Source organism: Trypanosoma melophagium, assembly GCF_022059095.1.
Source record: "Trypanosoma melophagium isolate St. Kilda chromosome Unknown ctg1segment0, whole genome shotgun sequence".
NCBI lineage: Eukaryota > Euglenozoa > Kinetoplastea > Trypanosomatida > Trypanosomatidae > Trypanosoma > Trypanosoma melophagium.
This window is the reverse complement of record NW_027125132.1, coordinates 779832-803327: the sequence shown is the minus strand read 5'-3', so window position 1 is coordinate 803327 and position 23496 is coordinate 779832. Positions and strand designations below refer to the sequence as shown.

General features: G+C 39.0%; 14 protein-coding genes across 14 annotated transcripts; all 14 read right to left on the bottom strand.

The window, feature by feature from the left end:
- Positions 1-257: 257 nt before the first annotated feature.
- Positions 258-596, bottom strand: LSM04_003363 (uncharacterized protein; the record flags this gene model as incomplete). Its single annotated transcript, XM_067335557.1, has 1 exon — positions 258-596. One exon carries the CDS (start codon positions 594-596, stop codon positions 258-260), a length of 339 nt encoding a protein of 112 aa, XP_067195105.1.
- Positions 597-1165: 569 nt separating this feature from the next.
- LSM04_008989 (DnaJ domain) lies at positions 1166-2641 on the bottom strand (the record flags this gene model as incomplete). Its single annotated transcript, XM_067335556.1, has 1 exon — positions 1166-2641. One exon carries the CDS (start codon positions 2639-2641, stop codon positions 1166-1168), a length of 1476 nt encoding a protein of 491 aa, XP_067195453.1.
- Positions 2642-3121: 480 nt separating this feature from the next.
- On the bottom strand, positions 3122-3322 carry LSM04_005631 (uncharacterized protein; the record flags this gene model as incomplete). Its single annotated transcript, XM_067335555.1, has 1 exon — positions 3122-3322. The coding sequence occupies one exon, from the start codon at positions 3320-3322 to the stop codon at positions 3122-3124; it is 201 nt and encodes a 66-aa protein (XP_067195229.1).
- Positions 3323-3649: 327 nt separating this feature from the next.
- On the bottom strand, positions 3650-4372 carry LSM04_009568 (Protein kinase domain; the record flags this gene model as incomplete). Its single annotated transcript, XM_067335554.1, has 1 exon — positions 3650-4372. The coding sequence occupies one exon, from the start codon at positions 4370-4372 to the stop codon at positions 3650-3652; it is 723 nt and encodes a 240-aa protein (XP_067195489.1).
- A 340-nt stretch (positions 4373-4712) lies between these two features.
- LSM04_004782 (uncharacterized protein) lies at positions 4713-6122 on the bottom strand (the record flags this gene model as incomplete). Its single annotated transcript, XM_067335553.1, has 1 exon — positions 4713-6122. One exon carries the CDS (start codon positions 6120-6122, stop codon positions 4713-4715), a length of 1410 nt encoding a protein of 469 aa, XP_067195188.1.
- A 352-nt stretch (positions 6123-6474) lies between these two features.
- On the bottom strand, positions 6475-6900 carry LSM04_006936 (uncharacterized protein; the record flags this gene model as incomplete). The annotated part of the gene is made up of 1 exon (XM_067335552.1): positions 6475-6900. One exon carries the CDS (start codon positions 6898-6900, stop codon positions 6475-6477), a length of 426 nt encoding a protein of 141 aa, XP_067195324.1.
- A 356-nt stretch (positions 6901-7256) lies between these two features.
- LSM04_009223 (uncharacterized protein) lies at positions 7257-8249 on the bottom strand (the record flags this gene model as incomplete). Its single annotated transcript, XM_067335551.1, has 1 exon — positions 7257-8249. The coding sequence occupies one exon, from the start codon at positions 8247-8249 to the stop codon at positions 7257-7259; it is 993 nt and encodes a 330-aa protein (XP_067195466.1).
- A 319-nt stretch (positions 8250-8568) lies between these two features.
- LSM04_008483 (uncharacterized protein) lies at positions 8569-9435 on the bottom strand (the record flags this gene model as incomplete). The annotated part of the gene is made up of 1 exon (XM_067335549.1): positions 8569-9435. One exon carries the CDS (start codon positions 9433-9435, stop codon positions 8569-8571), a length of 867 nt encoding a protein of 288 aa, XP_067195419.1.
- A 473-nt stretch (positions 9436-9908) lies between these two features.
- LSM04_003788 (uncharacterized protein) lies at positions 9909-10211 on the bottom strand (the record flags this gene model as incomplete). Its single annotated transcript, XM_067335548.1, has 1 exon — positions 9909-10211. One exon carries the CDS (start codon positions 10209-10211, stop codon positions 9909-9911), a length of 303 nt encoding a protein of 100 aa, XP_067195135.1.
- A 96-nt stretch (positions 10212-10307) lies between these two features.
- On the bottom strand, positions 10308-11653 carry LSM04_002883 (uncharacterized protein; the record flags this gene model as incomplete). Its single annotated transcript, XM_067335547.1, has 2 exons — positions 10308-11381; positions 11606-11653. 2 exons carry the CDS (start codon positions 11651-11653, stop codon positions 10308-10310), a joined length of 1122 nt encoding a protein of 373 aa, XP_067195079.1.
- A 71-nt stretch (positions 11654-11724) lies between these two features.
- LSM04_004356 (Phosphatidylserine decarboxylase-related) lies at positions 11725-12834 on the bottom strand (the record flags this gene model as incomplete). The annotated part of the gene is made up of 1 exon (XM_067335546.1): positions 11725-12834. One exon carries the CDS (start codon positions 12832-12834, stop codon positions 11725-11727), a length of 1110 nt encoding a protein of 369 aa, XP_067195166.1.
- Positions 12835-13383: 549 nt separating this feature from the next.
- On the bottom strand, positions 13384-17730 carry LSM04_008311 (SET domain; the record flags this gene model as incomplete). The annotated part of the gene is made up of 1 exon (XM_067335545.1): positions 13384-17730. One exon carries the CDS (start codon positions 17728-17730, stop codon positions 13384-13386), a length of 4347 nt encoding a protein of 1448 aa, XP_067195405.1.
- A 544-nt stretch (positions 17731-18274) lies between these two features.
- LSM04_001108 (CLEC16A/TT9) lies at positions 18275-20941 on the bottom strand (the record flags this gene model as incomplete). Its single annotated transcript, XM_067335544.1, has 1 exon — positions 18275-20941. The coding sequence occupies one exon, from the start codon at positions 20939-20941 to the stop codon at positions 18275-18277; it is 2667 nt and encodes an 888-aa protein (XP_067194971.1).
- A 589-nt stretch (positions 20942-21530) lies between these two features.
- On the bottom strand, positions 21531-23132 carry LSM04_003452 (Glycosyltransferase 61; the record flags this gene model as incomplete). Its single annotated transcript, XM_067335543.1, has 1 exon — positions 21531-23132. One exon carries the CDS (start codon positions 23130-23132, stop codon positions 21531-21533), a length of 1602 nt encoding a protein of 533 aa, XP_067195112.1.
- Positions 23133-23496: the final 364 nt, after the last annotated feature.

Below are 23496 nucleotides of genomic sequence, written 5' to 3'. Positions count from 1 at the left end.
AATACATAAATGATAATATGATGGTAAGAAAAGAAAAACAATAACGTGAATCAGAAACACGCAAACACCAATAGAGGTGCAGAAACCTGAAAACACAATAAAGAGGGCACCCAAGGTTTATTGACTTAATCGTGATGCATACAGGAGGTGAGTGTTAGAGGATTTAATATATATATATATATATATATATATATATATATATTCTAACGAAGAGGGATTGTGAATTTGCGAAACAAAAAATTAAAAAAAAAACAGTCTTACAATTCATGAAGCATAAATATTCTTGCCTTCTTACGATGTTTCGGGCTTAATTTACGAATAGCCTTATCATTTTTGATCTTCTGTACTACCATACTCTTTTTTTCATTTTCCACTTTTCGTTCCACGTTGGCCTTACGTGCTTCTCGTGCTCGTTTCTCCTCATTATTAAGTTCCTCACGGAGCTTCTTTGACAATTCACGGACTCGTCGTACACCTTCCTGTTTCTTTAACTTTTTCTCCAACTTCTCCTGTGTTTTCTTTGTGCCAACTGTGCTAGAAGCCCGCATTGGTCTACGTGATACCTTTGGGAGTTTTCGTTGTTCCAGCCTTCCCATTATATATATAGATAGATAGATATATCTTTCTCTTTGTATGTAATAATAATGAATAATAAAAGAAGAGAAAAAAGGGAGAAAACAACAAATTATATAGAGGAAACGATAAAAGAAAATCAAAAAGAAAGAAGCAATATTGCTTTTAAAAGAAGAAGCGAAGAACCTGTAAAACCTTCGTAAAGGTACAAATACACAGGCACATATATACACACACAAATACACACACAATAATAATAATAATAATAATAATAATAATAATAATAATAATAACAATAATAATAATAATAATAATAATGCATGAAGGGATCAAAAAGATAATTCAAAATGAGGTATTAGGGAATGCAAAAATAGCAATATTATGCATCGAAAAGAAAAGAAAAAGCGCACATGATGCATAACGTATCTCAGCAAAAAACCCTTTCCTTTATTTTTCTTCTTTTTCTTATCCTGTTACACCTATAAAAATATAATTCGTCTTTAAGGATAAGTAAAGAAATGAAAAAAAAAACACCTTTTCTTTTATTCATGCACATTTTGAAATGATGATGAAGAATAAAGAACCTTCTCAACTACATTCTTCGCATATTGGCTTTGAGCATACGACGATCGTGTTTATTTCCAACCTGTTGTTGAATATAGTTCTTATACACGCGTTTATAAACGGTTTCTATTTCCGGTTCAAGCGAATCCACAATATCCGACACACGTTGTGGAATAGCCATAAGCTTCTGAATATGTTGACGAGGAGGTTTTCCTTCTCCTTCAAAGACCAAACGGAGTAGATCAAAAATTTCTTCATGAAGGTTTTGCAATTTACGTGCACTGGGAAGATTACCCCCCATTGCCACAAGAAGTTCATCCAATGCATCATCCACTTGAGCGGTGTGTTGGTGCAAGAGATAACGAATGGCTTTGTATTCTGTAAATGAGACCAATTGGGGTTCTGTTAACTCATTTGAGTTTGATTCTGCATGGGCGGCGGCAAACTCATCCAACAACTTTACACCATTCTCCACCATATAATCATGAAGGAGTTGTATCGCCGAAACATCAAAATAATTCTGTAAAAAGGTCATATTTTTATCAATTTCCACACAACGTGTAATAAAATCAGGAAATGGAGGAAAATTTGCTAAAACAGCTTCATTCGAGTTTTCTGGTAAAATTCCAAGTGTGATAAGCACGCGTAAGATAGAACGTCTGGAATCACGCCTTTCAACATGTTTGGGATCTTCTGGAATACCAAGATGTTTAAGAAAACTTTCTACACGCTCTTTATCAAAGCGAACACGCCAGACAAGATGTGGAATTTTCTGAGAACTCTTAAAATTATACCAGATAATAACAGGTAATCCAATAAGAATACCAAGAAGACCAAAAAGCACCAATCCATCATGTTCTCTTGAAGTAAGAAATCGTGGAAGTGCAATACCCACAGAAAACTCATGTACATTCTTTGCCTCTTCCTCTTCAAATGCCTCACGATCTACCAACGCTTTATAAGCACGACGCACATCCACGTAAATTTTTCGTGCTCCTTCTGTCTTATTGTGATCGGGGTGATATCTCTTAGAAAGGGCTCGATAGGCCTTTTTGATCTGACTTGTTGTGGCAGACGGGGATACACCAAGAATAGCATGGGCGTCAAAGGTAAGTGTGGCATACATGGCGGAGGAAAAGAGAATAATCCACAGCCATAAAAAAAGAATTTTTGGTCGAAGGGTGAATTTAAGAAACTTGGGCATCACACAACGGAGAAAAAATATCTTTTCACTCCAGCAAATGCGAGCACCAGCTGTAAGCATACCGGGATCTGCTGCCAACATGGATACAACGCGTGGGATATACGTAAAGGAATCCCAGAGTTCTACCAATGGATTTATTAAACCTGTACGCCTTTTCTTAGGTGTGGTATAATACTCAATAGTTCCACGCACGTGACGAATCATCCATGGAATGTAGAGTATTATCATCACCACAGATACAATAGCAAAAGCAAAGGAAATAAACGACTCATCGCTCCCACCAATTCCACCATCCGCCATTGTTCTTTAAAAAGAAAACAAAAATTATATACCACTTATATATAAATATATACGTATAGTCTATCCCTTCTCAGATTCCCTTTGTTTTAGTATCTACCCGTGGTGTGTCTTTTTCTTCTTTTTACGTCACCACTACTACCCCTACACCAGATGCTTTCGAAAGGATATAAGAGTAGCAAACCATAAGAAAAAGGAAGAAAGAAACAAAATCAATGGTTACGGAAGAAAAAAAAACAAGAACCACAACAACAAGGTGAAGGAAGAAAATAGGAAAAAACAGAAGAAAACAGAAGAAAAATATTCAAAACTCAGAGAGATAGATAAATAGAAAGATAAGCAGTAAAAAAAAAAAGAATTAAAGATTGAGATATCAGCCTATTCTCATTAAAAAAGTGTCAATTGGGTAAAACAGAAAAAGACCCTCTAGCTCTTCAACGTCTATTACGCTATGAGAAACAAAAAGATAAAGGTATAGTTAAATTACTTACCAGGTTTTCTCATAATAAAATATTTAGTAGCCCATAGAAATGCAAAAAACGCCAATGTAAGAAGGACATGCCGAAGCTGTACTTCTGATGATTTGCCGTTATCCTGATATGTACCGTGCTCACCATCACGCAACACCACAACCCCAACGGTATCACCGAGCTCTCGCAAAGTCCTGGGAGGGCCGGACTTCATCTAAATAGCATCAGTTATGGTAATGTGTGCACCTTTGTCTTGGGAGAGATAGAGTAAGAAAGCAACAAAACGAAAAAAAAGGATGCGATTGTAAAGAAAGAGAATAGAAAAAAAAAAAAGAATAACAAAAAAAAAAATTAAAAAAAAAAAAACATCAACGAAAAAACATAAAAGTACAGAGACAATCCCGTAAAATTTAGATCCAAGCATTCAGACGTATATACACATATAGGAAAACAAATAAAGAGAAAATGAATGAGTGAATAAATTGTTATCTGTTTGAAGAACGAACGAACGAGCAAACAAACGAAACAATAATATCAAATATCATATCTCTTCACCTGTATCATCGCTCCCACTTTCATAGCTGTCAGGCCACTCTTCCTTATCTGCGAGAAAAGGATGCATAAGTAGTTCCGCAACCGTAGGCCGAGCTTCTGCTTCTTCATTCAAACACTGTACGGCGAAACTCACCGCGGATGGACTTAATGCCATGACATCCGGTGAAAGAACATCCACTTCGAGCAAATCTTCTGTCCGATACACTTTCCCCGCCGGTGCCACAAGCTGCATAAACACCGCCCCCAAGGCCCAAATATCGGCACTATAATCAAACGTGGAGTTCCGCTTTATCTCTGGGGCACAACAGTGCCACGCCTCTCGCCCGACATCACTGGAGGGTACAAATAAATCTATAGGAAGCACATGCTGCGTTAATAAGATATTCCCACTATTTGGATGCATGCGAAGTGTTTCCAGGCGTAGATGTCCATGCACGATATGACGACTGTGAAGGGCGTAGAGTGCTCGAAGAATTCCCCGCACCATCAAACGTGCCTCTTCCTCTGAAACGGGATATTGTAAGGGCTGCATTTCAACATTTTCAGGAACCGTTGTATTGAGAACGAGATAACGTGGTGTAATACGCACATCCTTGTACTCCATTAAGAGTGGGGTTGATAGCCACTGGCTCAACTGCGCTATTCGCTGTCGAACACTCTCAACCTTGTCAACAAAAACTGCATATTTCTCTATTCGTACCTCCAGCATACATCTAAGAAGAAAATTAAAAAAAAAATAACTACAAAAAAGGAAATAAAAAAAGATCTATCTCTGTATGATCACATCGTATATCCATATATATTTAGAAAAAAATTCCGAAAAAAAAAAAGAAAATAACACCTTTTTTTCTTTAAAAAATTTTATTCTTACTCTCGGAAAGTTTTTCTCCCAATATTTGTTATATTTCCAATGTGCACGTCCATTTCTTTAGCTTACCCACTACGCTTCTTCTGCAAGGGAGTCAGCAAACAAAATAAACGAAACAGAGAGACAGATAACGCGATAGAAAGAAATAGAGAGAAAGACTACTTCAGTTATTATCAACTGACTACTTTCTTTCATTGCCTTTTCCCTTGTCGAATCCACCAAGTTCAGCAACAAGTTCCTCTTCACTAAATTCCAACTGCGTCGTCTTCCATCCTGACTTCGCAAAATCAGCACCTTTCCTCGATAATGATAATGATGATGTAGTATTAGTAGTATTAATAGATGAAGAATTAGAAGAACGTTCTCCCATGCGTGATATTTCTTCCCGTATAATGGATTGTAAACCGCCCTTGTGAGAAGAAGCTTCACCACAGCGACTACGAGAGGAAGAAATGGGTGCTCGCACAACAGATGAACTCTTTAGGAGTTCCGTGTTTTCCTCCGTTTCTGGGTTAAATAAATGGGCCAAATAAGGAAATTGCACAGACATACGTGTGTGAAGTTCATCATTTGAAACCGTAGACTTGTTATCCTCTACAAGTTTCTGATCTGGAAAGTCAAAACGTTTACGGAACACATCCAGGCGTAGTAATATGGGTTGCAGTAAACCAACCAAACTCATTCCAACAAAGTAAAGTGCAACACCAGCACGAATGTGTATCATGGCTGGAAGGACACAGAGACAGCCTAAACGTGCTCCCCAGATAATGTTTGACATCCATCCTTTTTTTAATTCTTTACTGATAGACAATTCAAAATTCATTAACGTTAAAAGACAAAACATAGCGGGAATTACTCCATAAGGATCTGGTAGTGTCATCGCCGTACACCATAAAAATGAAGAGGTACCAATATCAAGTCGTGGATTCTCACAAAGGGCTGTTGTCTGAAAAAGTCCAAAAAGCACAATAGGTGTTCCCATCAATGATGTTAAACACATTAAATTAGATGTCTTCTCTTCAGCAAATACACGACGACGTTCACCTTTAAGTGCCGTAGCCGCCAGTTGTATATCCAACGCAGTTGATCCCTCGCGATAATACACACGTTGAAAGGCCTCATGTGGTGCCTTTAACCGCTGCATCGCTCTTCGCATCCGCTCCGAGGCCCGCTCCCCATATAGTGAGAAGCCAAGTGTGGAAAGTCGACTAATCGCACCAAAGAGAAGAATCGCCATTGCCGACTCAAGTCCTAACATTTCTTGACATGCAAGAAAAAAGTTGGCGAACGGTGATATCTCCGGCAACGCCTCTAGACTTTCCGCCGTACCAAACCACTGACGATTCCAAAGGTGATCAAGGTAATCGTAATAGCTATTACCACCACTAACAACATCACTAATGTTATCATTCATATTATTATTATTATTATTATTATTATTATTATTATTATTATTATTATTATTATTATCACTAATAGTGCTGCTACTGCTACTCCCCCAACCGTCTGTTGCTACATTGCGGTGTGCAAGAAGAAGAGGTGGTCGTGAGGCAGCCATACGCTGCGGAAACCATCGACCCAGTCTCCGCATTTGTGAATGCTGTACACCCTCAAAAAAATAATAATAATGAACAGAAGGAGTTATATATATATATACAAATAGAAGAAAAACACAAACAGTTTAAAGAGCAAAAGACACACACAAAAAAAACAAGCCTACTAACTTATTAGAGGAACATAAGAAGTCTGTTTTCTTTTATTTCCCTTTTTTTTCTCATATCAGGCCAATATGTTAGTGTCTTTTTTTCACTTTATTTTTCTAAAAAAAAAAAAAAACAAAGACTGCTGTAACAAGGCAATTCGGAAAAAGTCCTAGACTTCTTAGAAGAAATGGCATACCAAACGAACAACAACGAAACAAAGAAACAAACAAAGAAAATGGTTTATACGACTCGATTAATTGCTGAAAGTACAGGTCGCAGATATGAGTCTAGTCTTCGCTGCAACGTTGCTGTCTTCAACTTAACGAGACCCATTTCCATTCCACTACCCACTAAACAGAGAATCGCATTTCCACCAACAGACATAGCACATAGCTTATTCTTACCAAAATCAATGAGAACCTGCTCTAGTGACTCTTTTTCTACTTTGTTTGTAAGTTTATTTTTTGCCAAATCGTTACTGGCACAAGCTCGCCAGACATTACCTATTGCGGCAATAATCATAGCTCGTTCTTTTGCATGAACATACTCCGGATCAGCGGAGGCAGAAGAGAGCAGTACACCATCTCTATCAAGAAGAAATACGGCTACAACACCATCCTCAATAGCATGCAGCATAGAATTATTAATAGCTGCTGCATCAAGCATTTTTTTTTTCTTCTGATTCCTCTTAGCTAATAGATGTGTAAAAACAAAAAATATCTTAGTCCCAGTAAAACCCGTTAATTAACGCTCTACTTGGAGTAAAAAAGGAAAAAAAAAAAATAACCAAAAAAATTAAGATTTGAACCAAAGTTAATATTGATAAATCATCCTTAGCATTCCCATTATAAATATAAATTATTAGAACCAAGGAAATATAATAAGTGAACCATAAACGAAGATTGGTATGATATTCTCTGTAGTTCATGCAAACAACCAATTGTTCTCTCATGGTGAGATCGAAGTAAAACAAGAAAAAAAAAACCGAAAAATTGCATAATAAAAATAAGCAACAAGCATATCTAGCTCTGTTTTTTGCTATGTTTTGGACAAAGAAGCTCAAACGTTTTTTCATCCAGTTGAGCCCCAGCATCTATCGCACAGTGTAAATGATAACTACGCGGACACTTCTCAATAACACACCCTACAGGCGCACCTGGTTTTCTACAGTAGACACATTTTATAAGTTTGCATCTCTCCAATACGGCATCAATGTTCATAAGAGTTGATGTTTCTTTATCATAATACACTTCTGGGCACCATAGGGCACAAACCAGGTGAAGATGATAACCACTATAGCACTCAATATTCCCAGTGCCATCATGACAGAACACACAGACATTGGGAGGTGCGGCATCTTCAAGTTCCACACGACAACGGACACTGCGAGCCGCTGCTATTCTATCGTTTTCGTCTAAATTACTTCTTTTTAGTGAATTTAAGATATCTTCAGGAGTCCATGAGAGTGGAGTTTCCCCAAGAATTTCCTCTTCCCCCTCCTCTTTATTAGTATTATCATCATTATCATCATCTCTCACTGGAGGTGGCATGAAATTCAAACTAAAAAGAGAAGATGTGACTGGTGAGGGATAAGAAAAGGTACTACTACTCATAGATGAGATTCTTTGCGTAGAACCAAAAGCAGCTTGTGTTCCTGAATCAGGCGGTGACGATACATGCCTTTCTTCTTCTTCAATAAGTGTACTAATTTCATCACTTTCTTTTTCCATAGAAGAACATAAAGCTACTTGAGTGAGAGGTAGTGAAGAATCAGAATGCGGTGAGGCCACCATTACCCCATTATGCGATACCGACATCTCATCTAAAGTCGTAAAATAGTTCTCCTTCTCTGTGGGAGGTGAACAGATTAAAGTAGGCTCATATAATACAGGACTTTCTGGGTTAGAGAGAGAGTAAGTAGCATTACATAACGGGACACGTATAACCGTAACTGATCCAAACGTCACACGTCTCATTGCTGGTTGCAATGTTCGTCTATGTGATTGCACGGGCATTAGATTCCCTCTTATTTTTTTTTTTGTTTCCGTTTCGTTTCTGCTACTTCAAGAGAAAGAAAAATAATAATAGTAAGTGTGTATGAGATCTCAGCGGCGTGTATGTAAATATTAGTAGTAGATTAAAATATTGTTACAACATATGCACTCCCTTTATTATTATTTTTTTTTTCTCACATTTACTTCCCCAACCCCATCCAAAAAATAAATAAAATAAATAAATAAATAAAATACATGTATATACGCATATACATGTATACCTTATACAGACTCCACATACAAATTCCCATGTAGCAGAGCAATCAATACAAACTTTAACTTAATTCTTGAAAAATACAACCGGTTCCTCCAGTTTAGCCAAACATTTGAACGGTAAATCATGTGCAAAGTCCTGTGGTACATAACGAGAGGGTGGAGGCAAATTCCTATCGAGTAGATCAAAAGTTGCTAAAAATGAGGCCACCATTGATCCATTAAACAGTCTAAAATTCCCATCATGTTCCACAAGAGTTGATAAATGCTGACGCATTTTTTCCATCTCTTTAAATTTTTCTTCCTGCTTTTTTACAGCTAATGAAGATGCCTTTCGTTTCCTCATTTCATAAATCTTATACCTCTGTCTACTCATCTCCAGCGCAAACTCATAATACTTATACTCTGGCCCATGACGCAAGCTTGCAGAAAAAATATACCATGGATGAGGTGTTAACTTCTGTACTTCTGTTGCAAACAGTGCGGCTACAGATGAACTCGGTCGGCGTGAAACATGTGGTTCATCTATTATTAGTTTTCGTACAGCCATTCCACGTGGTAATCGTGTTTCAATAAACTCATTCATACTCATTACCTTTGCACCTTCAAATTCAGTGAAAAAAATATACGGTACATCATTCCTCATCCAAATAACTCCAACATCATCCCAGGTAGACTTTAGAAGCACTTTTGAGAGTAAACTATAAAGTACATGATTCCATGTAGGCAATGTATACCAACGATTGCATATAGCGACTACATCTCCAGTACTAAAGTCAGTTGGTGGAATCTCTGTTACTTCCCATGTTGCCCGGTAATAGAGATCTTTTCCCTCTCCTACAATCAGAAGCGAGGCGGGAATCGCCTGGAATATCGCCTTGATATGTATTCGCAACTTTTGACGCCATGCTAAACGTGGGCCGATACTAGCCATGAAATGAGAGTAACTTTTCATATCAGATAACATGAGAAATAGCAAATAAATAAATATATACATATTAGGAAAGAAAGAGGAAAAAAAAAACAAATAAACACGTTGTACAGAGAAAAAAACAAATAAACCAAAGAGAAAAAAAAGACTTCCCACACCCTTCCATCACAGAAATTCTGAACATCAAACTAAAGGATTCCCTTTCCCTACGTTCTTCCCATTTGGGACGGTATATTATTATTAACCATCAAAATAATAAAAAAAGGAAAAAAAAAGGAAAAGGAAATTGTCGATATTGAGTGAAGATCATCACTAAGTTCCTTAAATAATAACTACAGAAAAAGGAGTCCTCATATCCTTTCCCCATTGTAAATGTGTTTATACGTATAGTTCGATAAAACTTTCCACTATTATTCGAGGTAAAGAGAAAAAAAAATAACTTGGTAAATAAGACCAAATAAACGATTAGGTGAATTCTACAACTGCCGTAGTGCAGCAGAAGCACGTAGGGAGCGACTATCCATGGCAAGTTGTTCAAGTTCATTTGCCATTCGCTCCACAAGTGCATCACATTCCTGCCTTTCTGCCTTATAACGTTCACGTTCTTGATCGAATTGGGCGACAATCTGTTTTCTTTCTGCTTCAAAACGCGCTGAAACATCTGCCAAGCGTCGTTCAACCACACTTGAGTCTGTTGTGGGTTTAGCGACCATGTTTCCACTTCCACCTTTGTTGTTAACACTCCCATTCATTGAAATGGGTGAAGAGCTAGAAAGCATCTTTTGTTGTACCTCAAAAAGTTCCCGTTTTAATCCATCATTGATTTTTTGCAGCGTAGCAATCTGATCAACTTTACTATCTAACCTTTCCTTGAACTATATTTTCTCTGTAAGAGGAATTTTATTTTGTGCGTTGAGATCAGCTAGCTGTGATTCCATTGCAGCTCGTAACCCAGAGTGTTCTGTTATAACACTATTCAATTCAGCACGCATTTGTTGTGCCTCTTCCTCTGCACGTCGTTCATCAAAATGAGATCGACTTCGAATAACCTGATCACGCTTAAGTTCCTTAACTTCTCTCTGAAATAACTCCTTCTCATGCTCCAACTGTTCTACATATTGTTCAAGTGTTTCCACTTGTAATTTCATTTCTCGTGTTTCGTCTTGTTCCTTTAAAATTCGTTGATGAGCTTCTAGAAGTTGTTCTTCCATACTCTTTCTTTCTTCTTTAAGGACACGGTTAAGTTCCATAGTATTTCCATTTACAGATATCTGCTGACGAAGTTCATCACGTTCTTCCTCAATTCGTCGAACTTGTTCTTGAATTTCGTCCGATTCATACGGTACACCTTTGAAGGCCCTAACACTACGGCTAGTTCCTTCAAGTGATTCACAAGGTTTACCTTGAAGAATACACCGCACACGATCGCCTAGGTCAATCAATAACGCATTGAGTTCATTCTTATTATCTAGTAAGAGTCCACAAAGCAAAATACCACCCTCAATATTCACACGTTCTTCCGTCATATTCCGCATAAACACTTCACGTGCGGCAAGCGTTTTCGTCTCTGATGGAATTTCCCGCACGGCTGCAATAAGTTTCTTCGTCCGAGTGGAAAGATTATCTCCCGATAACTTCTGCAGTGCGTGAATGATGGCCTCCCGATTCATCACGGGCTCCTGCGGTACAACACTGGTGAGTTCGAGAAAGGCGGGCAACAGCACATTTCCATCAATCACCTTTACATATCCCAGCATATCCTGCAGGAGACTCTCCAGCTGAATGACGAGATAACGGGCAGCTTCTGCACGACGGACGGCCTGCTCTTTATGGTCCTCTGCATACACAACTTCATCAATGAGCTCTGCGAGGTGTAGTTCGCGTTTTTTTAAGTCACTGTCAAGTTTTTCAATTTTGTGGTACAAGAGACTCACCTCTGCTGCATCCGGCTATAGAGCAATGGTAGGTTATTTCAGTCATTATAATATAACCACACTCTTAGCGCCTCCACTTTATATAGAAAATACAATTACGACTTGTTTGTATTAACCTTTTCTTTTTTTTTTGAGTGGAAGAAGGTGTAACAATAGTTACTTTTGCTTTCAAAAGAAAACAACAACAACAACAACAACAACCAATCAGATAAACGAAAAAAAAAAAAATGCATAAATACTGAATAGTTAAAAAAGTCAGACGATATACAAGGAAATATGAGGAACATAAATAGACAAAAATAGATGGCACACACACAGTAAAGAAGGAAAATAAAGGTAGAAACAGACTCTAAGGGCGTTAATATGCAATCAGCGTCCCTCCAGCCTTAACAACATCACCTGCCTTCACAGCCAAAGAGGCGTTCTGCGGTACGTCCATTACGAGAACAACAGAGGAACCCCAGTAGAAGGTAGATAAGGGATCACCTTTCTGGAAAAGAGGATCAGTAGAATAACGTCGATGAACCGCATACTCTGGTGGATTCAAGTAGTTCGTTTGAACTCTACCATCAAAATGAAGCATAATGCGTCCTGTCAAGGTACCACCTATTAGAGCCATCCCAATATTGGTATTTTTATTTTTATTATTGCTGTTACTATTCTTACTGCTTTTACCAGCACTAACACTATTGTTACTAGTGGAGACATTATTGGTCCGTCCTAGGAGTACCACCCGCTCATTAAGGGGAAGAATCGAAGGAATCCAATGATATCCTGCTGGTGTGTGTGGTAACAATCCTCCAGGAATGTATACTACTTCACTGCAATGGAATGAACATGGGGCAATTACATGATGATAGTCTTGCGTACGAAGATGAAGGGCAATCGCTATTCGTTTTTCTCCCTTTTCCACAGGACTCATATCCCTATGAAGGAGTCGTCGGATGCTGTATGTCATTCCCTTTACTTGCACCAATTGATCATCTGTGATATCTTCCTGCACAGATAATACTATTCCATCTGAAGGGGAAGTCACAGGAGTTGATGCTAATGGCCGTAACTCAGGCTTCCACACCCGCACAAAGAATTCCTGAAGAGTTGAAAACTCTTCTTCCGTTCCCTCGGATAATGCAATACCATACCACCAAACAATCGCCCCAATGAAAAAGCGATGAAACGACTCAGGAAGGTACTCACACTCGCTAAGACACCCAAAAGCATATGAAAAGTAATTTAACGGAAGCAAGGAGAGCATTTCTAACATGTTTGGTGAACATAGGTGATCGCCACGCTCTGGATAACGTGCCGCCTCCCATCCAGCCACTTGATACTGTCCATAGACATACAATCCACCACCAAGGAGAGCACCACCGCAGAGATAGTGATATACCCATCGCCGCATGGGATTAACGTAACTCCTCGAGACATCATTCTTGTAAAAATGCAACAATCGCGTTGCAGACGTCATTGTCTCTCGTTTTCTTTTCTTTTCCAGTTTTTTTTTTTTTGTTCTTCCTTTTATTATTTCACTCTGTATATATATATATATACCTGTGAATATATGTGAATATATGTGTATGCCAGTTCACACACACGGAGGGAGAGAGAGAAAAAAAAAAAGCCCTAATCTATTCGGGCGTCCCTACATCAAATATAAAAAAAGATAGAAGAGCAACAACCAATAAAAAAAAATTCGACTTATCATATTAGCCCGTAATAGTAAAGCGTGTCATCAAGAGATTATAAAGAGTCCTTTAAAATCAAAAAAAAAGAAACTAAATAAATATTCTATTCACCTACCACCCAAGGAAATGTTTTATTCTTTCCACTCTATGAGGAGTCAACCATAATAAAAAAGGTATGACTAATGTACCCAATACCTGAAAAATAAGAGAATATATATATATATATATATATATATATATATACCACAAAACAAACAAAAAGAACATCAAAAGTGTTCTACAAACCCCCCACACCCATAATCACTTTCCCTCCCTCTCATTCATTTATTCATTCAGTGACCTTCTCTGCTTGCATATCGACGGACCACAGTGCTCGTAATAGGCCAAATACGCTGACGGTCCGCATTACTCAAGTGTGAAAAGCCACGTATAGTCTGTGCGCAATGTGTAGATCCACATAAACACACAAATGGTGTATTCATATACCATTCCGTTGAGCAGTAGTTAAATGTCACCATCTCTCCTGCTGAAATAGGCTTAATGGTTATAAATTCCAGCGAATCATCTTCTTCATGCACAGTCACTTGTACATTAGGTTCACAATGGTGGGCAATACACTCTGCGGCATCACCGAAAAGAAGATGTTTACTTTCTCCCACGCATATAGTATACATTGTAGGAAAAGGTACAACAAGACCTGTTACGTGAAACAATTTTTCACCTTGTGCAATATCTTTTACAGCATATGCAGTTTGTCCCATCTTACCATTAGGATGAACTTCAATAAGCGGGGAGGTTGACTTTACGATCCAACCATCACGCATAGCCTGGGCACGTACAGGTGGTTCACATAAATACAACTTTCGTTGTTTTTCTTCATCCTCAAGATAACGGAATCCCTTAACTCCTTCTGCAAAGGCGTATGGAAAGAGAATTTTCATATCATATACGAACAAATTCATATTTACTGTAATTACTTCACTCTCTTCAATAGTACGTAAGGCGATAAAACGACCTTCAACAAATACAGCATTAGGATTTGCATTATGTTGAATAATATAAGCATCCCCACCAAAAGAAACTTGTGTAGGTTGAATATCCACATCAGAAGATTCCAACAAAACAGTTCCACGAGTCACCGTATTTGTTAACTGCAACATTCCATTTGTATTTTTCTTTAGAAAAGATGGTAAATGTACTATCGTATGTGTACTTGTCATATGACGCATAAAAGGTGTTACTTGATGTTGCAAATCCATACGTTGTGCACCTGTAAGAAACTTAAAACCGCGAATATCATGCAAACACTCTGAGCTTTCGCATTGACATCGAAAAGGTGCACGTAATTCCCATTCTGTGGTTAAATAGTTAAATGTTATTAATTCTCCATTTTCAATATCACGCAAAGCTTCACATGTAATTCTGTTATTTACAGCCTCTACACACATACGAGTATTTGGATTACAACTGTGTAAAATAAATTCTGCACCATCAGAAAGTAACAAATGTTTTTTTTCATCCAATTGTACCGTTCCTACTGTAGGAAATGGTAAACAAAGACCTGTAACATTCATAAAACGTCTACCAGATGATATATTCGTACGAGCATACGCTTCCATTCCAGTGTTTCCTTTACGTACTTCAATTAAAGAAGAGGTAGGAGACGAACAATCCAATTTATATCCATCATTTAGAGCTGCAGAACGTACACTGAGTTCTGTAAAGGCGATTCGTGAACACTTTTCTCGCTCTTCCAAATATTTAAATCCTTTTATGATGTGTTCAGGCTTAAATCGATTACAGTTACATATAAACTCTTCTGAAAATGCATAACTGACACAGTTAAGATCAACTGTTAGTTCATCTCCTCTGTTAACTGTACGAATGAGTACAATTTTATCTTCAATAAGAGCTGCAGTAGGTGAACAATGATGACCAAGACGTAATCCATCAATGTAAAGAAATCTATTACGAATCTCTACAGAAGAAACATTAATAAGAACTACTCCTTCTTTCATATTATCTCCAATATGTACTGAACCATCATTTTCAAGAAATAAACGTTCTGAAGCAATTTGCATCCAAGCATCTACTCCTTTTTCATTTGCTGCTAATGAAGCAATAGCTGGAGTTGTTATACTCCATAAGTTTTGACGTAACTCATCTTGTAGATACTTAAATCCTCTTATATCATGATAACAATTTGCTGAACCACATAGGCATGTAAATGGAGTTTGCATATCCCATTCTGTTGTAAGATAATTAAAAGAAATTAATTCATCCTTTTTAATATCTCGTAATGCAATACATTCAATTCGTCTCGCTGTATTATCGACAATAATACGAACATTAGGATCGCAGCTATGCGCTAAACACTGTGCTCCATCTGAGAAAAGAAGATGTTGTTTATCTGCAATAAGAATGGTGTATATGGTTGGGAAAGGTATAACAAGACCTGTAACATTAAAAAAACGAGTTCCTTTTACAATATCCGCTTTTGCAAATGTTGCTTGTCCCATACGTCCATTAGCCTTTACTTCCACAAGAGGAGAAGAACTTTTAATACAATATCCATTATTTACTGCCGTAGCTCGAACTTGTGGGTCAACATATAACATCTCAATTTCTTTTTCATCTTCTGTAAGACCTTCAAAACCGCATACCCTTTTAACACAATTGGATGATCCACAAATACATTCAAAAGGCGTGGTACTGTAGATAAGATGATTAATGTTAAGGGTAACGGCATCTCCTCGTAGTGATGCACGACAGAGAACAACTTTTCCATCAAGCCAAACAGCAGTTGGATTACATGAATGTTTAATTCGAATATCATCCAATACAATTTCATCTCCTATAACAGTAAAATTTGTTGCTTCAAAGAGAATTATACCAGAAGGCATATCGCGGGCTACACAAAGATCACCAGAATCTTCATCAAGAGTAACCAAAGAGTTACTAAGAGTAGGGAGTGCACTTCGTCGATGATGTTTAAAAAGTAATTTTACTCCTGTAGTTGCTTGTGTCCAAAGTTTTAATTGAGTACGTTCATCAAGGTGACGAAATCCTTTAATTACAGCATGGCATGATGAACTTCCACACCTGCATTTAAAAGGTACTGCCATATCCCACTCAGAGGTAAGATAATTAAAACTTACATACTCTCCAGGTTGAATGTCTCGTGTAGCTACACAATCTACAATACCATTTGAAGCATCCACATAAAGGCGTGTGTTAGGTTCGCAGCTGTGTCCCAAACACTGTGCTCCTTCAGAAAAAAGTAAATGTTTACCTTCTCCAAGAAATACAGTATAAACTGTTGGAAAGGGTAGGACAAATCCATTAACATGGAAAATACGTGTGCCCTTTGGTATAAAATGTTCAGCAGATGTAACATATCCAATTAATGGATCTTTTGTAATTTTTACCAATGGACTAGAACTCTCTATAGAATATCCGTTACGAAGGGCTTCTGTAAGAACAGAGATATCTGTAAAGGTCATAAGTCGGTTTTTTTCACTATCACTCAATGATGAAAATCCCTTAACAAGATGTATACAGTTGTGAGATCCGCATAAACAATCAAAAGGAAGTGGAATTTCATAGAATAAAGTAGATATATTCAGGGTAATAAAATCTCCAGGTAGTAATGGTTGAGTTGCTACTAACCTACCTTCTAGTAATATAGTATTTGCATCACAACTATGTGGTATCTGTAAATCGTCAATGATAACTTCACGTGGTTGTACACGAAAACGATTTACATGAAATAATACAGTCCCAGAGGGAATATAACGTTGAGCAGCAACTTTTCCTTCAAAGGTAAGTGATACAGCTGTATTTTCCTTCAAGAAAGTTAAAGATGCGCCAGAAAGGGATGGTGCATTATACTTTTCTTGAATTGCAGCGCTTGCGTGGGGTAATAGGTGCATTTGTTGTTCTGCGTCAAGGTAACGAAATCCTCGTATAAACCCATAGCAGGAATATGTATTACAAGCACAGCAAAAAGGTTGTGCAATATCCCATTCCGTATAGAGATAGTTACAAGTAAGTTGCTCTCCATCTTCTATAGGACGAAGGGCTATGGCACGAATACAATCTCCATCAATTTTAAGGCAGAGATTTGGCTGGCAGGCATGGCGTATAAATTCAGATCCACCAGTGAGTCGCAAGTGTCGTTCGCCCGGTAACTCAATTGTGCTGCGGACCGGAAACGGGAGCAACACACCAGTTGATGTAAATACAACACTCTGCGCCTCATGATTTCCGCGTGAAACCGTCACCAATCTTGATTTGTTTATTGTGCGCACAACATCCACTTCACTTTCACTGCGGCGGGGGATAAAGCCATCGGTAATTGCCTGCTGCCGCACACGCTCGTCTGCGTATATATACAGCCGCTGTTTCTCCACATCCGGGAGGTTTTTAAACCCAGGGATGTGCATCTCTTCGCCCTCCACCGATTCATATACAAATGTATTGAGATCCACTAGCACTTCCTGACCTTCTGCAAGGTCTTCTGTGGCAATGATAAAACGACTGATGATAGTGGCATTGAATTTTGCATCATGCCGTACATGGCTTCCGTCTGGGAGGACAAGTTCACCATGTCCAAACGTGTAGTCGGCTGATATAGGACAAACTATGTCCCCCGCCTTGAAGGAAGAAGTAGTCTTCATTTAGGCAAAGTTTTTTTTTTGTTCTCTCTTTTTTTTTCTTTTTATTTTTTTTTTTTTGTTGCCAAATGAAGAGAGGGATAAAGAAATTATCAAAAAGACTCCGAAATTCCTGTTGTTTTTTCTAAGGGAGCAAAGTTTACGCTTGGTTTTCTAAAAATTTATCTAGCTTTCAACTTTGCTCTGTTATTGATTATTGTTTTAGTAGTACTAGTAGTAGTAATCGTAGGGTTTCTTATACCGAATGAAACAAGTCAAAAAAAGATAGAAAAACCAAAAGAACAAACAAACAAACAAACAAACAAACAATGGGACATGTTAATTTAACGATTTATAATGTGTCACCCATTACTGCAAAGGAGAATAACCGAAATCCATTGCCGATCTCTCGCTTACTCCTTAAATTTACGAATAATATTACGGCATAATATATATATACATATATATATATTTCTGTGCCGAAAAATATCCGCATCATCTCCACAGAGAAGAAATATGATGATGAGCAAGAGAGCAACACAGTCGTTAACAAAAAAAAAAAACAGATTCACACATCACTCGAGGGTTTCGTTTCCACTACAGAATTTCCTTCCGCATTCAATTTTTTACAACTCTTTGGATTGAGGGCGCGATAAGCAACCGTTGCACCTCTAGCCCGACATGCTTTGACGAGGTCCATCACAGCTTCCACTGCAGATTGGGCGACCCAGCGACTGCGAAACACCAGATGCAACTGCAACGGCACAGAGGGATGACCGTGGGTGACAATAACGCTAAAAGGCGTCTGCGACACTACAGCTCGTACATATATCAGTTGAAATGCAAACATCACACGTAGTGGTGGTGCTGGATCAATTGAGGAAGCCTTATCACTATCTGCAGCGGCGAGAAAGAGCGCCTCAGTTTCGTAAAGCACCAAATACATAGGGGTTCCTGCTGCGGCGGTGGGGGGTGAACCTTGTAAAATGTATCGCTCCTTTACGAGTTCGCAGCGAAAGCAGAGACGTGCGGTAAGTGATACCCGCACCGCAGTGGACGGACGGTGGCGTACGCCGTAGTCCTTCAATCTCAACAGGAGTCCATCGGGTAACTTGAACTCGCTAAAGATGCAGCGGCGAAGTGCCATCCACATGAGGAGTTCACTGCGCTCCGCCTCAGCGCGATTGTGGGAAGCGCGGTGGACCGCTGGAACAATTGCGGCAACTCGTTGCTGGCGGTCAACGTAACGGGAGGTATTATCTTCGCAAGTGATACTATCATCAGAATTGATATTATCTTTGGAATTGGTATTAGGGTGAGGGGCTCCTTCCCCTGGCAGTAGCGGCAGCAGTAGACTTGCCTCTCGGCTGAGTACCTCCAGATCACACTCCCCGGACCAATCCAATCCTCCTCCACTTCTTCCACTTCCTCCTACTCCATCATACCCGCAGCAGACATGCTCGAGTTTCAGAAAGAGCGTCGCGTACGCACTCCGCAGATATTCTTGACTCGTCAAAGCGGAAGAAGAAGCGGCTGCTGCTGCGAGGTCATTGCCATCTGTGCCGTCTTTTCGTAGTGCAAAGTAATCAGCATACGCTATGGTGCGGCGACGAATGAGGGTGAGAGAGAGGAATAGCAAGCCACCCAAAATAATGTTCTTTCGTTCTATATGTTTAATAAAATCCATAAGAAGGCACAATGCAAGACCAAAAACTGAGAGACGAGTGAACATTCCACGCGTGAAAAGGTGATAAAAAGCCATCACAAGACATTCACCCCACCTTCTTAGCTTTATGTCTTTCAAGTCTTGACACATGTGATTTACAAATGTTTCACATGACGGTGTTTCCCACGGCTGTAGTGGAGGAAAGGAATCCATGACACATCCTTTTATATTCCATTTCTCAAGTACAACATCCATCAGTAAGAGCTCTTCTTTCCCTAGAGGACTTAATTCTTTTCTTGCGGCTGATCCAGCTTCTTCACTAGTGGTATCGGTTCTTACTCTTGCCGCTGCTGAATTAGTACTATTATTAGTATTGGTGCTAGTAGTAGTAGTAGTAGAAATATTTTCGGTTCCCTTCTTATCTACGAAGAAGCCAGTGTTAACCATGGCGCCTAAAAGTAGAATACCTCCAGAAATACTCTGCATGCATCCACTTTTCAAAACACGATACACAGGTCCACCATCAGGGTCACTGCCTAACAGCCGCTCGCGAAAAAGTCCTCGTAACCGTTCTATTTCATTAATCAAGAGCCATCTTGTGAGTACAAACATTGCGGTGGGTGCAGGAACAAGAAATGATGATGATGAAGAATTAGAATTAGAGGGATAAGGTTTGAAAGACGCAGTAATTGATAGCACGAGGGGAGAAATGACTACTTCGTCAAGGACATGCTCCAACATGGGCAGAGCAAAATTGTGTGGTACGGCGAAGAGATCATTTATGTAAAATAAGTCATCCACAACATCTTCTAGTCGATCACTAAGAGAAGCAACACTAAGTAATGGTGGTGCAGGTACGTTATCCGGACGAATAACCGCATATTCCATAGCTGATTCACCAAGGTTTTTTATTTGTGACCACAGAAAAACTGCTATAAGATGAAAAACCTCCTTAAGCGCAGACTCCAGAAATACCGTTATAGCAGGTTCGTTGAGTTGTGCGACACTAATAACAATTTGTCGTGCCGCTGCCCGTACAATACGATCAGACGCATCAAGAAGTTTAGATGCACGATCAAAAAGAGGAAAGTTACCTGTTTCACTCTCAAAAAAAAATTGTACAGTATCTTCATTGAGACGAAGAGCTAATGTTTTAAGGAATGAAACATAGATAGATAATAATTCATCATCGCTCTCGTCAATCGTAATAGAGATAATCCTATTCAAATGATTGTTACTGCAGATACAATACACAGAAGACTTTCGTGTTAGGTTCTGTAGCAGCATAGTAATACACTGAATACCCTGTCCCTTCACCATGGAGGGAAATTCAGCATTTGTTACAATACGCTCAAGTGTGGCCATCATATTGCGCTCTAGAAAACTATCAAACACCGATTCCACATTCTTGTCGCTCCAAATAATAACTTCTGCCAACTCACGGAGAGCTTCAACAAAGTCACTCGGGTAAAACATTTGTGTCTCCTCCATTCGCTGAACTTCTTGGCAGAGGTATTCGGCATTTTCAAGAGAGAATTTCCTTGATTTAGAGCCTTTGAACCTCTTCATCTAACAGCACTAAAACAAAAAGGGGGAAAAAAAATACTCTAATTAGTTATTCAATAGGAAGGAAGTTCAGTAACGCAAAAACAACAACAACAACAACAACAACAACAACAAGAATAACCTATGCCTTACTTTCCATAAAAAGAAAAAAAGAAAATAATATTTATTTCATATCGATCTATCCATTCCAGATGATTTGCATCATACATTACCTTACTCTCCTGGGTAGATTATTTACTAATAAATAACAGAACTGACGAAATGAAATTGCTGAGAACCCCTTTTAGCCCGCCTCCCGCTCGGGCGGTGTGAGGGTTGGGTCGGGGGCTTTTCAGAAAACTTACGGTCAGAGAGTCTGCAAAGACGAAAAGAAACAAAATTATCAACCATAAAACCATTCAATATTTTTGCTATCTGATAAACATAAGACTCGATCATTTTTTTCAAAAGCTTTCCAAAACAAAAAAATAGTAGTTTCTCTCTCTCTCTCTCTCTCTCTCTTTATGTATCCAGCACACAAAGGAGCATAAAAAAGCATTTTTTCTATACCTGGCATCAGTGATGTGTGCATGCAACACTAAAAAACAAAAGATCATTGACTTTTTTTAAATGAATTGATGGCAAAATCAATGTGACGCTTCAGATAAGCATAATCAAGAGTATACTTGGTATCCTTACCACCTCGATGAAGGATAGCGTGATGCGTCACATTGACTCTGCTTGCGGTATTGTAGTAGCACATGTTTCCATAGGAATACGCCATAAACTCTATTAAGTGTGTGCCACTGCGCATCCACATCACATTCGCAAGGTTTGCACCATGGGGTCCCAAGACAATATCGGCTTGTTGAAAGGCTCGAACCTGTTCTGATACATTTATATCGCCAGCAGCATTGTCACCAAATACAAACATATCCTTATACTCCCTCATTATTTCTTTCTTCAAACCATAGTAGTTTGATGGCATTCGTGATAGCCCTTTGCGTTCAGCGAAAAAAAAGTGAAGTTTGCGTTCATTTATAGGAAGAAGTGGTGTCAAATGCAATCGTTCAAAAACGATAGCACGCATCGCATACAAGAGATGCGAAAATAAGCCTCCACATGTTTCAGGTATTGGATACAAAACAAGACGTCCATGTACGGGGAGCTTGCTGTAAAGTATACGCGAGGAAGGTATGCCCAAGACATCTGTCAGCCACTGTTTCTGAAATCCCCTAAATCTGCTCTGAATCACCAACACGGCATCCTCACGCTCCATTAATACTTTATAAACAGTCGCCAAACGGAGTAGGTGATCATGGGTAAAATGGAAATATCCTCTACACCACTCATCACATATGGGAACTACAACATCACGCCAGCCAATTTGTTCACTCTTATTAATGGCTGGAAGATACCAATGTCTTAGACATCCTCCAGCCGTGTACACATTTCCACCACATGTTATGACATGACCAACAGATACCACGGCGTTAGGGAATGCCACCACATACATTGGAGGTTGAGGGGGCTGGTACTGGGCGCCGGGGTATAACTTTCTTACAAGACGCATTCTCTCACCATGGCCCAATTTATCAGAGTAAACACTGTCAGAGTCCACAGGAAGAGTGACGTAGGTAAATGTGGAATCCCTAAAGAAAGCTTTCCACTTACCAAAAGGCTGGGTTATATTAAATGATTTTGAAAGAACCACTGGGCTCTGCTTTATCATAACAGGTAAGGCACCTGATAAAATAAATACGTCATCGTTGTATTGCTGTTTAACTACATTCAGGAGCCACTCTGGTGTTTCGATACTATGCTTGCGAAAAAACCCCGATGCATACTCATACCTTCTAATCTTTCGATTAAGAGGGTAGACAAAATGACACGATCGGTTTAGATTCCCAACGGCGGGCACCATCTTTAACCGTGCCTCTACCTGTTTCGGGAAGGCCTCTAGGCGTTCCTTTACAATCGAGAGTGCCTGCACAACCTCCGGTGATCTCCCCCACTTTGCCTGAAACAACTCCGGAGGCAGTCCTCGTCCAGTTCGGGCGGTAGCGTCAGCGGTCTTGGGTTCTGGTGAAACCATACCCCCTTGAATCAACAGCGATAAGATAATAAACATTAATAATAATATCAGAGGAAAAAGGACCCAAAGACTTGTGAGTTTTCGGGGTTTCTTTCGATGACCTCTGACTCGAGACGACATTTCTTCTTTTCTTTTTCACCCACCTAACCGTCCTTGTTAATTTGAAAGAACTTCACAAACAGCTTCCCCTTAGTGGCTAATTAACTGAGATATCAATAAATTGCATGTATGATTCTAGATATTGTGACACAATCTATAAAGCAAACAAGAAAAAGACAAAATCAAAAGAAATAGAGATGAAACCAGTTCTTCTATTATTGTACAGTTTCCTTTATCATACTGTTACATTTGAGTTACGCATTTCAGGGACTCAAGTCAGTCTTTTATGTACCACCTACCCGATTATTATTCAACATAAGTAAGAAGGTAATAAACTATAGGGATGCATCTGCCAAACAAAGGGATGCATTAAATATATCAAGCG